At 45.3% G+C, this 12974-nt stretch overlaps 1 protein-coding gene across 5 annotated transcripts in view; it reads right to left on the bottom strand.

Annotated features, from left to right (window-relative positions):
* Positions 1-12974, bottom strand: part of ACTN1 (actinin alpha 1) — an 80294-nt gene that overhangs the window by 42060 nt on the left and 25260 nt on the right. For all 5 annotated transcript variants that reach the window (XM_048948178.1, XM_048948180.1, XM_048948179.1 and 2 more), the window contains exon 2: positions 2826-2940. In XM_048948178.1, the coding sequence (XP_048804135.1) occupies positions 2826-2940 (115 nt within the window). The remainder of the gene's footprint in view (positions 1-2825; positions 2941-12974) is intronic.

Below are 12974 nucleotides of genomic sequence, written 5' to 3'. Positions count from 1 at the left end.
TCAGAAAAGACTTAAGCTGATTTATGCTGCCAAACGTCAACAAATGGCTCGAGTCAGCTAAAAAAATAACTGTTTCCTTTAACTGATGTGACTGCAAAACAGAAAAATGAAGGAGGTTGGATTTCAGCTGGAACAGCAAGCTGATCCCATTCACCTTGTGGTTGCATAATGTGCATTGCCCACAAAGGGAGGGCACCAACTTACTCAGCCTAGGGCTGGGGAGGGCAAAATCTCTCCCTCTGACCACATCAGAGTCCAAGAGAAGCCAGCAATGTTAGCAAAACTGCAGTCTCCCTCTCTGAAACAGTGCAGTAGCATATTTGTCTTAAAATAATTTTTGGTCAACTTAGAAAGTCCCCAAACCCAATGGCTATTGCCTTCAGTCCTGAACTTTATTACAAATTTAGATTTTCAAAGCAAAGCTTCATATGGTTCCATGCCATGCAGTATTAATGCAGTAGACATTAAAATCTGCATTAGAAATGCAGAAGCCTGCTAGAAATATGTTCTACTTTCAGCTGTTTGCATTACTGCTCTATTTTTTAGTACTTCTCCCAGCTCAGACAATGGAAATGGCCTACTCACTTCCATTCTCCAGTTCTCATGTATTAGTCCCAAGGCTGTTCATTAAAGCCAAATAATGCAAGGAAGTGTTGGCATAGACGTTGCTTACAGCAAATCTTTTTAGGAAAAATTTCAGTTAGTCCTCCATTCTGTTTGGTGGAAAAAAAAAAGCCTTATGACTTTATTTTAAAGTAGTAAACACACACAGAAAAGGCTCAGCCTTTTCAAGTCTCGTGGTATTTTTAAAATGGCTTTGTCAGGGAAAGGAAACACAGTGAAAAATGAAAGTGTATCATACTAGGCAATTTCTGTGGGGCCCACCTGTTACTTCCTAGCACAGAGCCAACAGGACGAGATCTGCAGTGCTACTGCTCCCCCTCGCTCACCTCCAGGCCCACTGCCGAGGAGCAGGTAGCACTTGGCTCTGCCCGGCTCCATGCTCCCATGGCTGAAGCCTCCTCTGGCTGTTGATCTGCCCATGGCTAAGCTGGCTTAGAGAAAAAGAGTAGTGCAGCAATCCCATCCCTGCCAAATTCCTGTCAGCAGCTCCACAGTTCTCCAAAACACGGGAAAAGGAAGGTGTGTGGAGAGCCAAGAGTTGAGGGGAAAGCCAGAGCCTGAACCAGAAGACTAAGGGCTGTCTGGAGCCTCTCCCATTTGGCAGGCCATCAGCAAGAGCCATGGCAGGAGCATGCAGGCAAGCCCTCGCCAACAGGGAAGGCACGAGGAGGGGACTCATTCCCCTCAGGCAGCTCCCCAGGTGCTGCTGCTTCCCAAGATGAAGGTCAGAGGTAGGGCCAGCTGCTGCAAAGAGGCTCCAGGAGAAGAGTAGAAAGGATGCTCTGTAGCCCGAGGCCTACAGCAGTTCCCCACGCCTTTGCCCACTGGTTACACTTGTGAATGGGCTCCCATCAGGACAAAAGCACTGGAGGGGTAGGAGATGAGGAGAAGATATCAAACTGTGTGAGGCATGAGATCTATTGTGTTATCAGCCAGCCTGCTGTACTCATCCACCATCCTCCATTCATGTTCCCTTTCCCTATCTTCCTTCTCAGCAATCAGAACGAAAGCCATTAGGGCCCATCTGGCCCAGCTTCCTGGCTGCAGTCCCCCCTCTGGAAAGGAATAGATCAGCAAAAAAATAAGCACAGAAAAGTAGGACTCTGCCTGCTAGCTTCTCACAGACACCAGACACTACAGGAGCAATGCTCTGAACTTTGATCCCTTCAAACTACTGGCACAGGCAAAAGCTCAAAGGTATTATCTTATATCCATAAATTCTCAAGAGTATACACACTGATAGCATCTTTGCAGGAGATGGAGAAGGTTAGGAAAAGAGGGGCAGCAGAGGAAGGTAGTTTGAGTGCCTCTCTCACAGCAATTTTACTGCAAAACACACCAAGAAGCTCAGGGATGCAAGTCATAGAGTTGCTCTTACTGACTGAAAGCCATCAGGAGAAAGTCTGAGCACACAGCCCCAGTTTCACACTCTTATCCCCCATGATGCCTCCCACAGTACTTTAAGGTATTTATTTCATCAGTACATCAATAGGAATTATTGCTTATACAAAATAATCCTTGTTCAGGGAGATATCTGTCAAATAGTGGGACATTTGTGATAGGGAATTAAAACAAATCTGACCTAATTTGGTCACCGTTTTTATTTCAGATAGTTTTCTGGGATTTTGTTTTGCATTCGTTTTTTGGGGTTTTTTTGTTTTTTTCCTGAAGGCCTGAGCACTGAGCTCAGATTGAAACTAGAATGGAAAAACTTCAGTCACAGCTGAAACTGAATGACACAGAAGATTTACTGGTCTGACTTTCCTCTTTCAACAACTTCCATCCTATTCTCACTGTCATGTGGCTTTGGTATGATTTGCCAGTGTAGCATTCCCACACTCTTTCCAGAGCTGCTTCATCAGCTCTGCCAAGGAGTGAGAGACATTGCCTGAGTCTTCACAAGAGGCTGTGCATTCCTGGCTAGTGGAGGAAAGCCGAGAGGCAGAAGCAGGAATGCAATGGGCAGCCTGCACAGGCCGTGAGGCTTGGAACACATTCCAAAAGCACATTCATGGTCACTGCTGGAGACAAGATATTCGTTAGAGAGAATTTGTTCTGAATCAGAAAGCAGCTGTTCTTGTTCCAGCAAAATCGACAGCATTAGAGCCCTTGCTGTCCCTGTTCTACAAGAAAAGGGGAAGACAGATTTCAGAACAGAGATGCTAAGGACACTTGAGAGCACCATATACAACCTCTCTCACCTGAAATGACTTCCAGAAGTAACATGAGTTTAAGACCATCCCTGAAATCTTCCTCTATGTTCTCAATCTGTGTCCCAGCCTTGCGGAGGTGAGAATTACACCATGCTGTAAATGTCTAAAACACAGGAAAGAAGAAAAAAAAAAAAAAAGAGCAGTCAGTAATCTTCCCAGAGGCCAAACAGCAGTTCAGTACTGAAGAAGTGCTGCTAGGGGTACTGTGATACAGAATGAAACACCAGTTAGATTATCACCTTTTTCCGTCTTACAGAGCACAAGTGTTAGTATATATATACCCAAAGGAGTTGCAGGGTGCACTTATGCAAAAGAAGTCTGATAGATTCATGGGTACAGGGTCTTCCTGATCTTCTGGAAGGGCCTCTAAACTTTGTGGTTGTTTTACATCACACTGAAACTTCCAAGGTATGCTGAAGACTCACATTATTAGGGACTCCAGAGGTGTTAAGTGACGCACATTAACATAATATGAAAGAAAAAGGACAACAATATTCCAGACCTCTTTGTCTCTAGGTCGGTGCATTACAAACAATGATTTTATTTTTTTCTGTCAACTGTCTCCAGTCTATTCCAATACCAAAGGCTGCAACCTCGGAGGGGCAGAGAACTCAACTACACAAACCAGATCCCAGTAGCATCAGTCCTGCCGCTGGTGTTCCCGTAGCCCACTGCTGAGCAGGGCCTCTCTCCTGCCTACCTGTTCACACACCCCCTGCAGCTGCAACAACTGCTTATGTGGAGAAGCAAATGTTTTCTGAACCACCCATATTCAATATTCATATTCAGTAGAAGCACAGGTCCTCCAAAGGCTAACAGTAAGCATTACCTATGCTACTGTCTAGCAGAGCCCCAGATCCCCACGGCTTGACTGCCTCTGGCAGAGGGATCACAGCCACTCCACAATCAGTGATATGATGCAGGACCACGGCAGTAATGTGTTTGAAGTGGAGCAGGGCCTGAAGTCCAAATTACAACACAGTCAGTGGCTTTCAGGCCAGATAACACCCTTTGCGAAATGCCTTCTGACCTCAAGTGCTCAGAATAAGAGAATCTCTCATATGAGAGAAATGAACTTTGCCACAAGTGATGACAGCACACATTTTCTGTGGATGTGCTCTGTCAGCGTTTGTTCTGAGCAATGGGCACATGGACACTGCTCAGGGACAAGACGAGCTCGTCAGTTACGAGATCCAAGCCTGGGTTTAAATTTGTAAGTGACATGAGAATAGAAGTTATCTCAAAAGTGCCAAAGCAAGTCTGAAAGAGAAAAGCTAGTGCTACCACTGGACGGTCAAATATAAAACAATCTCAGCATGACATACCCTCAACCAGAGGAATGAAAGAGCCCAAATTGGAGATGCAGGAGTTTGAAGCAAAAGAACAAGGGCGGACAAGTTTGTCTAAGTACTAATGAATGAGCTTCACAGTGTTTGAACAGGACACCAAGCAAACCTTTTCCTTTGTACAGATGGATAGCCCTTCAATCACTCCTTAAATAGAAGGGTGAGGTTACTCAAAACTTAACCAGCTCCAAAATCTCCTACCGCAGAAAAGGAGGTCTTCCCTCTCTCTCTTAAGAAGTACTTCCAGAGCCAACTCAACTCACTGACCAGTGAAGAACTGCTTGCTTTCCCTGATATGCCAAGTCTCCTGCTGAGCTAGTGTATGGAACAGAGTCTGGCAAGACTTTGCAAGAGGAAATTGGGCAAAAATGGAAGGTAGAGCGGACCACAGCACTCCTGCCATCTTAGGCTGTTGCACAACAGCAACAGGAAGGACCCTGCTGATACTGAAGCACGGCACGCCAAAAATTCAGGAATGCTTCACCACTGCTTACACCATGTGCTGGAATTCAAAATAAAGACCATCCCAAATGGCAAAGAGCATCAAGGCTTTTCTTATTTTTCTAGAGGTTGGTCTTCCTGTGTTAAACTGCTTGCATTCATGCTTACACAGCTGCAAATAGTGTAGAGCAGAGTGTTTCCTAGGAAGAAGCATGACTTAGCAGCTGCTGGGCTTTACATCGTTGTGTTCTGGCCTTGCTCTCTGCTGGGGCTCTGGGACAGGGCAGGAAAACAGTGCAGCTGTAAATATTTTCACGGCAACAGCTCTTTGGATGGGTAACATGTATTGTGAAAGTCTGGGATCTCCATTTTCAAGATGGTCTGGTTTCCTTCCAGATTTGGAAGATTCAAAAAAGAGTAAGTCATTAAGTACCTTTTATCGCTTTTTATTGTTATTCCCCTGAGAAACAGAAGCGTGGTTTGTTTGTTATTATCAGAACAAGAGTGGCTTTACTTGTGAATAGACTCTGCATCCTGAAGTACATCCTTTCGGTACTACTTTATTTATTCTACCACCTGCACTGTCTTATGTGAGAAGAGGCTCATTTACTTGGCTCGTGTTTGCAGCTAGGCTCCTTCACTCCCCCAGAGGGCAAATGAGAGCATAGATGTTTTCAAATGCTCTACCAAATACAGTATCAAAATATGAGAGCAAGTTATGTCAGGAAAGTCATGGATGCCCATACACCTCCCCCTCACTTGTGAAAGCAGAAAGAGGAAGATACTTACAGTTAGTCACTGGCCCTAGTCTAAGATCTACTTCACAGGCCACCAGACCGCACTTTTATTTCTTGTACGATTTCCCTGAAGACAGTTTTCTTATCTATCAGCCTAAAGCAGATCAGAAATCTCTGCTCTAAATCGTGGATAAGCCCAGCAAGAGGCCCTGGGCCTCTTTTTGCACATTTTGAAGAAAGGGGTGACAGGGTTTATGTTGCCAAGAAACACATTAAAACCAAACCACAGACCTTCTAAACTTTGCACTGTTATAAAGTTTGGCCACATAACTAAGATTACTTTTACTGTTGCAAGAGTCCCCTGAAGCTTGGTGGAAAAACTGAGAGCCAGCCTTCTAACTGTACTGCTGGAGCCACCTCCACCATTCCATGTGGTACCCTTCAGGTCATATGTAAACTCCCTAACACCACAAACAGTACAACAATATATGGAAATGGCAAGAAACAGCAGCTCTACGTGGATGCATTAGGCCATTTTACAAGCAAGCCGGATTATGAATGCTTTTAATAAGAACGGGCATTTATAGCTATGGGATTCACAGAGTACTCTTTGCAGACCAACCCTCAGCAACATCTGTCAAAACAGAGTAAGCAGGAAACTGCTTTATGCTACATCTGCTGCACACGCTGCTCAGGAATAAAATGCCTTCTTATTTCCAAGTAGTAGATTGGAAGGAAATGTGACAGACAGAAGAAAGAAGGCTGAAGAAATGTGCTAGAAAAGTTGGAGGGGGGAGTAGGAGAAGGAAGAGCTGAAATTTCTGGTGTCCACTGAGTCTTGCAATCCTGGCAGTCTTGTTTGGAGTCATTTTTACTGACTTGGCTTCATGCAACTGCACAAGATCCTTTTTGTTATTCTAGGAAACTTACTGAAACCACCCACTCACCCCATCCACCTCCTAGTACCAGATCCCCTCCTCCCCACACCCTTAGTCACAGTGGCAGCGACCAGCTGAGCTGCTGAGCCCCTGTGCTGCCTGTCTCCAGGAGCAAGGGCAGAACTGCAGTGCTGAGCACAGGCATCGCCCCTGTAGCCATGAAGTCACACCACTGCTCTAAGCATCAGACATTTTTCCTCACTGTCTGCAGGTGCAGAAGCTTGGAATTATCTTCATGCTTACCTCTGGTTCTCTGTCCAGAGGAGGAGAAAACGAATACTCTGTTAACCTTGTGATTTAGGAAAATTTCACAGAAATGGAAAACTACTTTTACCAAATAACAGCATGAGAAGACGCTGCCATGTAGATTTTCTTCATGTGAATCCCACACCATACATTTTCTATGGTAACCTTAGCAGAGGTGCAGACAGAGCTGCGTTTCTTGGCCCCTGGATCTTTCCATAGACTGGACACAGAAGATCCCCCTAAAAATTTGTTTCTTGTTCAGTGCTCACAATGAAGGAATGCCCTAGGAAGAAGTATGTGTGCACACATGCACTTATCATTGCTGCTCTCTACCTCCACTTGTTCCCATCTATAGCTACAATTTGTACCTTTCTGGTACCTGAGTGGCTTGCACAATATTCCTGCAACTTGGGAAAGCAAGACAGCAAGCCAGCATTTTAAGTTCAGAGACAGCTTTTGCTGAGAGTAGCTATAGTGAGCTCTTTGCTGTGAGAAAACAGCCATAAGGCACTTCAGCCTCAGAGCAATTTTAGCAATGTAAATGTCAAAGCAACCACAACCACATAAATGACAGTAAAAAAATAACAAATGGGCAGTTTTATCTCTGTGTGGCTGTGACAGTGACATTCCAGCTTTATCTGACCTTTCCAGATGCTCTTCACTTCTCTCCTTGCTAAATCCCTCTTCCATGTGGTCCATGGGTGAGTGTAAACTTCCCAATACAGCCAAGAGCCTGTTGTTTTTGAACAGCAGCTCCAGAGAAGCTATACTTGATCTTAAGCAGTGAGTGCTGCTCGCCTCCCCTCTGACAGCAATGAGAATTGGCTTAAGCAACCAAGGAAAGAATTTGTTGGAGCACTGCTTCACTGGCATGCCAGGACCACGCTCCAAGTGAGGCAGAGCTCAGCCACCAAGAGATCCTACTTCCTTGTATTTATGCTGGGGGATGAGTTTTAGGCAAGTATTTCAATCCAGTTCTGCTGTTGCAACGTGTCCACAAAGCTCTGGCTCTGTGAAGGGGGAGAATGGTGCTACTGGCACACAAACAGTAACCAAGGAGCACACTTTTGTACTACTGCATGTGTACCTGTATGGCAAGGTCTTGAACAGGCTGTAAGCTGCGAGTACAGGTTTAGGCTTTCCTCTAGTGTTGCAAGGGAAATGACAGGAAGATTCCCTTTTGGAACACTAGAAAGAAAAGTAGGATACTCACACAATACATCATGCACAGCTGGAAAACAAAATCAATTGAACCAGCTGCAAGTGCTTTTCCTCTGATGGCCTTCATCCAGACAAGCACACCTGGGCTTCCGCAGGCACAGCCGCAGCAGTGTTTGCTGCCTGGTCTGAAGGCAGCATCACTGCAGTGCCTGCCCAACACGGCACCATATAGGACAGTGCCACTCACACAAAGCTGCTTGTTCTTGCAATGCATTCTACGTGCTGCAAGGGATTTCATTTGAATGAAATTGTCTGGAACATGGATTGAGGCACTCACCCAATAACGACTAACAGTTTTTTAGGAGTGGGTAGAAAACTGCTGCACACAAGGTTTCTTTAAGCCTTGGAATTACTACTAAGCAGTTCCAGCTGCTCCACAATGGGCTCCCTTCCACCCTGGTAGCCTGGGAGTTGAATACACCACATGGAAGAAGAAAATCCTAACCCACAGCACCTCAACCTCTATCTCCTCCTCGATCAGACATATGAGAGAGCTCATTAATGGAAACTGTTTGGATTGAGGGGTCAGGAAACAAATCCCAACTTCCCAGCCCACGTTCACCCTGTGCTCAGTACCAATCCATCACTAACATTAACCCCAGTGTCACATGGTTTCTCTCTCACGGTGCTTCTCGTGCTCCTTTCTCCCAGCCACACTTTCACACCTAAGGAACTGCTGGTGGTCTCCCCATGGCTTTAGGTACACCAAAACCACTGTCTGTGATCTGCCAGCAGAGAAGCTCTGGGGATTGGAGATGTTCTACACAAACCTCATTGCAACTCTGGGTAGTTCCCAAAGGCTTCTTGTTCAAATCTGAATCTTTTGTTTGGCCATACTGTCCAATTTCATCTTCCAACCTCAAACATAGCCTTGGCTTCTCTGTACATTACTCTACATTTAATGCCACCCAAAAACTCCTGAAAGAAGAATGGCATTTGATAAATCCTTTCAGCATTAACTCTGAGTCAGTTCTTCAGGTGATTTAAAGAGCCTGGTTTGTGTTCAAGGGTTCCATTGTCAGAAGCTGACCTACAGAATTACAGTGAGAGTGACCTACAGAATTACAGCTGGTCAGTGAGACTAATGCAGCACAACAGAGAACTTTACTTTCCAATGGAGTTAGCCCATTTTCTTAGGAAAAAAATGGGTATTCAAAAAAAAATCCTTTCAGAAAATCAGCCTTATTTCGTTGCCTACACAAAAGGAGTTTAGTACCACATGCATCAGGGATAATGTCCTGTTTTGGTCTAATTGCAGCTGTTGTGTTCCAAGTGTGGATGAAAGACGAAATGCAGCTCACACTGCTCCTGAAGTGCTATGTACTCAAAAGGGGAGGTGTCATTACATTGTACAGCATGTTACTAGCACCTAAAGAACCATTTGGGGACTCAGGAATTACTTGCATCTTCCAACTCCAGGGAACAGTCTAAGTTTGGAAGGATAGAACTCAGTCACTGCTTTGAAGCACACACCACTTAAGCAGTTTCCCAAAACCCATCTCTGCAGCTCGGGATGAGAACAACACTTGGACAGGAGGAGCCCAGTCCTGACTGCATCCACATGAGCCAGGCTACATTCCCATAGGGAACGTAATGCTCACCACCAAATCTCTCCTTGTCCAGAAGACCTAGGAACAGGAGCACAGGGAAAACAAAACCCTCCTGACAATCAGTCCATCCTTTTGGGCAATGGCAGAGAATCAGCAAATCACTTAAAAGGAGCTTAAGGAAATAGTCAGTGTGGGAGTTTTTCATTTACACTCAGGCAAACAGAGCAGAGTCTTTCTTCCCTCCCATGGAAGAGAGGAAGGAAAAAAAATCAAACCACCTACCATGCTGCCTTTCCTCTGGCATGGAATTAACTGCCCTTGAGTCAGAACGATCCTTTTATTAGTTAAGAACAGGCTAAAGTGATGAGGGCAGAGATCTCAATCCAGTGCACTTCCCTTCCATCACAGGATAAATATTTGTTCTTCTCTATATCTGTTCCTCCAGAGCCTTTTATTCCAATTCTGCTATGGAGCTGCACCATTTCAGGCATTTGTTTCTGCCATTTGAAAGCTCCTGGACATTAAATCAATGACTCAGCTAACATTTCAGAGCAGTAAAGCACAAGCACTCTTTATCCCAGAGTTACCAGGGAGCACAAATACCTAGGAAGTTACAAGAATTCTTCAGACACACAAAAACCATGCATAAACCAGCACAATGAGATCAACTAGCCAGTAGTGTGGTCTTTTACAGTTACAGATGAAGCTCAGACTACCAAGTCTCTTCATTATGTTCTTCTGTCTCCTAAGAAATCAGCTCATAAACGTCAACTCACTTCAAGATCTCTCATAACAAAAATTAAACAGAGCTGGTCTCTGCACTTTATATGCTGAGCTTCCCAAATCCTTTATAGCATTTGTGGGATAAACCGAAAGAAATCATTTTACTGAGCACTGGGATGCAACTATTTATGGACTGGAAAGTGGCAGCAAACCACTGCAAACAAGGCTGTTCAGCCTGGAGAGGCTGAACTGCAGCTACCCAGCACGGAGCTAGGCCAGAGCACTGGGATGAACAGCATGCCTGAGCAGCTCTACACCCAACGGCAGGCCTGCACTGTAAACCTTACCACACAAAGTTTCTCAGGTACTTTACTCTGGCCCTACGTTGATTTCAGTGGGTGGGGTGTCACTCAGGCTGTGTCAGGCTGGGCAAAAAGCAAAGGGTTATACTAAGTTTCTATGAAGCCCAAAAAGCCAGCAGTGCAGGGAGCTGAATCTGGCTGAAAACTGAGCTGCCAACCAAAAGAAAAGAGCTGTCAGGGCTCGCTTCACACCTGCGGCAAGGAAACACGCTATTAGCATGAAGAGGCATCTCTCTCTGGGGCAGCCCGTGTGCACACTGGCTTATGGCAATTTCTGACTTGGGGCTTGAGGAAGGCCTCGTGCAGCCCAGGCTTAGACTATGGGACTGCCCCACGCTGCCAGCTGGCCCACTGCTGCCCAGAGCGGCTGCTCGGTGGGAAGGCTCCCAGGTGTTCCCTTTTCCGAGGCTCTTCCTTGGCTGTTTACTTTGCTGATGAAAGGGAAGGCAGGAAGAGGAATTCACAGCTTCATCTATCCAGACTTACTAAATACAGAGCTAAGTAAACAGGTGAGATAATTGAAACAACTTAATGTATTTGCCCACTGCTCGGTACAGATGCTGCAGAATTAGCACAGGCAGCTGGTTTTTGGTCTGCAGAATGTCAGTGACTGCTGCACTGGAGGGAAGAAGAAAGTTGAAACTATCTGGTTTTCTAACTGGTGGTGGTGAGCATCCTGGCTAAAGAAATCTACATCATTTCTAGTGAGAAATGGAACTCCAAACAGATGTCTGATGTGAAGCCTGAGCTCCCTGATGAAGAGCAAGGAATCAGAAATGATACCTGTATACCCAGAGCTCCCAATGGCACATATTTGGGCTTCAATTCCTATCACTGGTGATCCAAACATCTAAAACGTATGGCAAAAAATTGAGCTAGACTAGTGCCCATCTGAGTCTTCTGCTTCCATACTTTCAACACTGCCATCCACACAGACACCATTACCTTTGCTTCAACCTGTTCCCTTAGTCATCACCTCTCTGCCTGACAAAACGTGCTGTCAATCTGGGGTCTCACCTCATTCACAGCTGTGAAACACAGCTGCCAGCTCCTGAGGATTCTCCTTTTGAAAAAACACCTGCAGTTGTTCTCTTTTTGAAAAAAGTCTGCGCTCACTTCAGATGTGATTATTGAAAACCCTAAAAAATTGCTCCCGAGTCAAGATGACACTAATGCACACATACTACCATGGGCAGAGACCTTCCTGTGCTCAGGGATACAAAGACTCATAGTGAAAAGCTGCTTTGTGCTCCAAAGCACTTTCTGTGTAAGACTCAGATATAAGAGCAGACACAGCACAACTCAGCGTGAGACAACATCAGCCAGGGTGCTTGGCAGAGGGCTCAGCACACCCATAACCTACTGCTCGTCAAGCCCTTTCCAGGATCATGACAAAAGAGATTTAATCCAAAGAAGAGCTAAATTAAAGCATCCCCAACTGTCCTTCTGTGAAAAGAGCCACAAATAATTCACATATCTATAATCACAAGCTATGAAACTGCATCTGAACAGCAGGCTCCTATACAAGACCCTGGGACTGGTTTCCCTGCAGTGGTTATGTATTGATGCTTCCACCGTGCTCAAAAGCTACAACCTCCTGCCACAATGCAATTTACTCTTACTTGGTCCATGTCAGTGGTGCTGGCAGCCTAACTGGAAGGGGAAAAAAAAACTGCAAAACTGTGGCTGTTTTTAGCAAGTTCCTTCTCAGTGAGAGGCAAGGCAAACAAGAGCAATGAAATGTTTGCAAGAAGGTATAATGAGCAGGCTGCAGCAGATAGTACCTGGTACCAGGCTGATAGATGTGAGAGATCCCAGCACAGACAACTGAGAATGGGAGAGGCAACACAGGGCCTAGAAAGCAAAGACAGGCACCTCAGGTTTATTGAGGTGAAGAAAGAAGAGCTACAGGAGAGATGTCAACTGAAGAACATGACTGTAAGTGATGGGTTATAAGAATTATCTGCTGCGTCTGTTTGGATCAGTGTGAGTGTGACTGGATTGCTTCATCGAGGTTGGGAAAAGGATGCTGCAGCTATTTAGACATAATATAACTGCAAGCCCCTGTGGGAGTTTTAATGCAGATCCATCAGCCATTCTGGAGGGAAATGAAATATCAGGCCAGAGAAGGGAATGTCACAGCTATTATTGGATGAACGGTTTTAAAGTCTCATCTCTATCTCCCTGAGCTTTAAATGTCTTTTAAAAAGAAAAATGCAAACCTGAGCACTGAGGATTCTGAGCTGGAACCCCCACTTTCCACCCCTGAGGAACTGAACAATGGGCAATTTTAACTCCAATAGACTCTGTGAACAGGAAGAATTGCTCCTTTGCACACCCCTAGGTAGATGAGCTCTATCATTTGCACACACAAAGCAGCAGCAACTGTCACTTCTTACAGCTGTTGCCTCTAAGAATCAAGATGGTGCTGAGTCCCACACCTCTTCATGCACAAGGAGCAAGTCTCTACTGGGGCTCACTCAACCTGCAGGCCTCCAGCAGCATACACACAGGACAGTCAAAGCCTCAATGAACTACTGGGAACCAACCTTGGGAACGTCTCCTCGCAGGCT

The sequence above is a fragment of the Lagopus muta genome, chromosome 6 (assembly GCF_023343835.1).
Source record: "Lagopus muta isolate bLagMut1 chromosome 6, bLagMut1 primary, whole genome shotgun sequence".
Taxonomy (NCBI): domain Eukaryota; kingdom Metazoa; phylum Chordata; class Aves; order Galliformes; family Phasianidae; genus Lagopus; species Lagopus muta.
The sequence above is the reverse complement of the archived record's forward strand: the minus strand, read 5'-3'. Positions and strand labels throughout refer to the sequence as shown.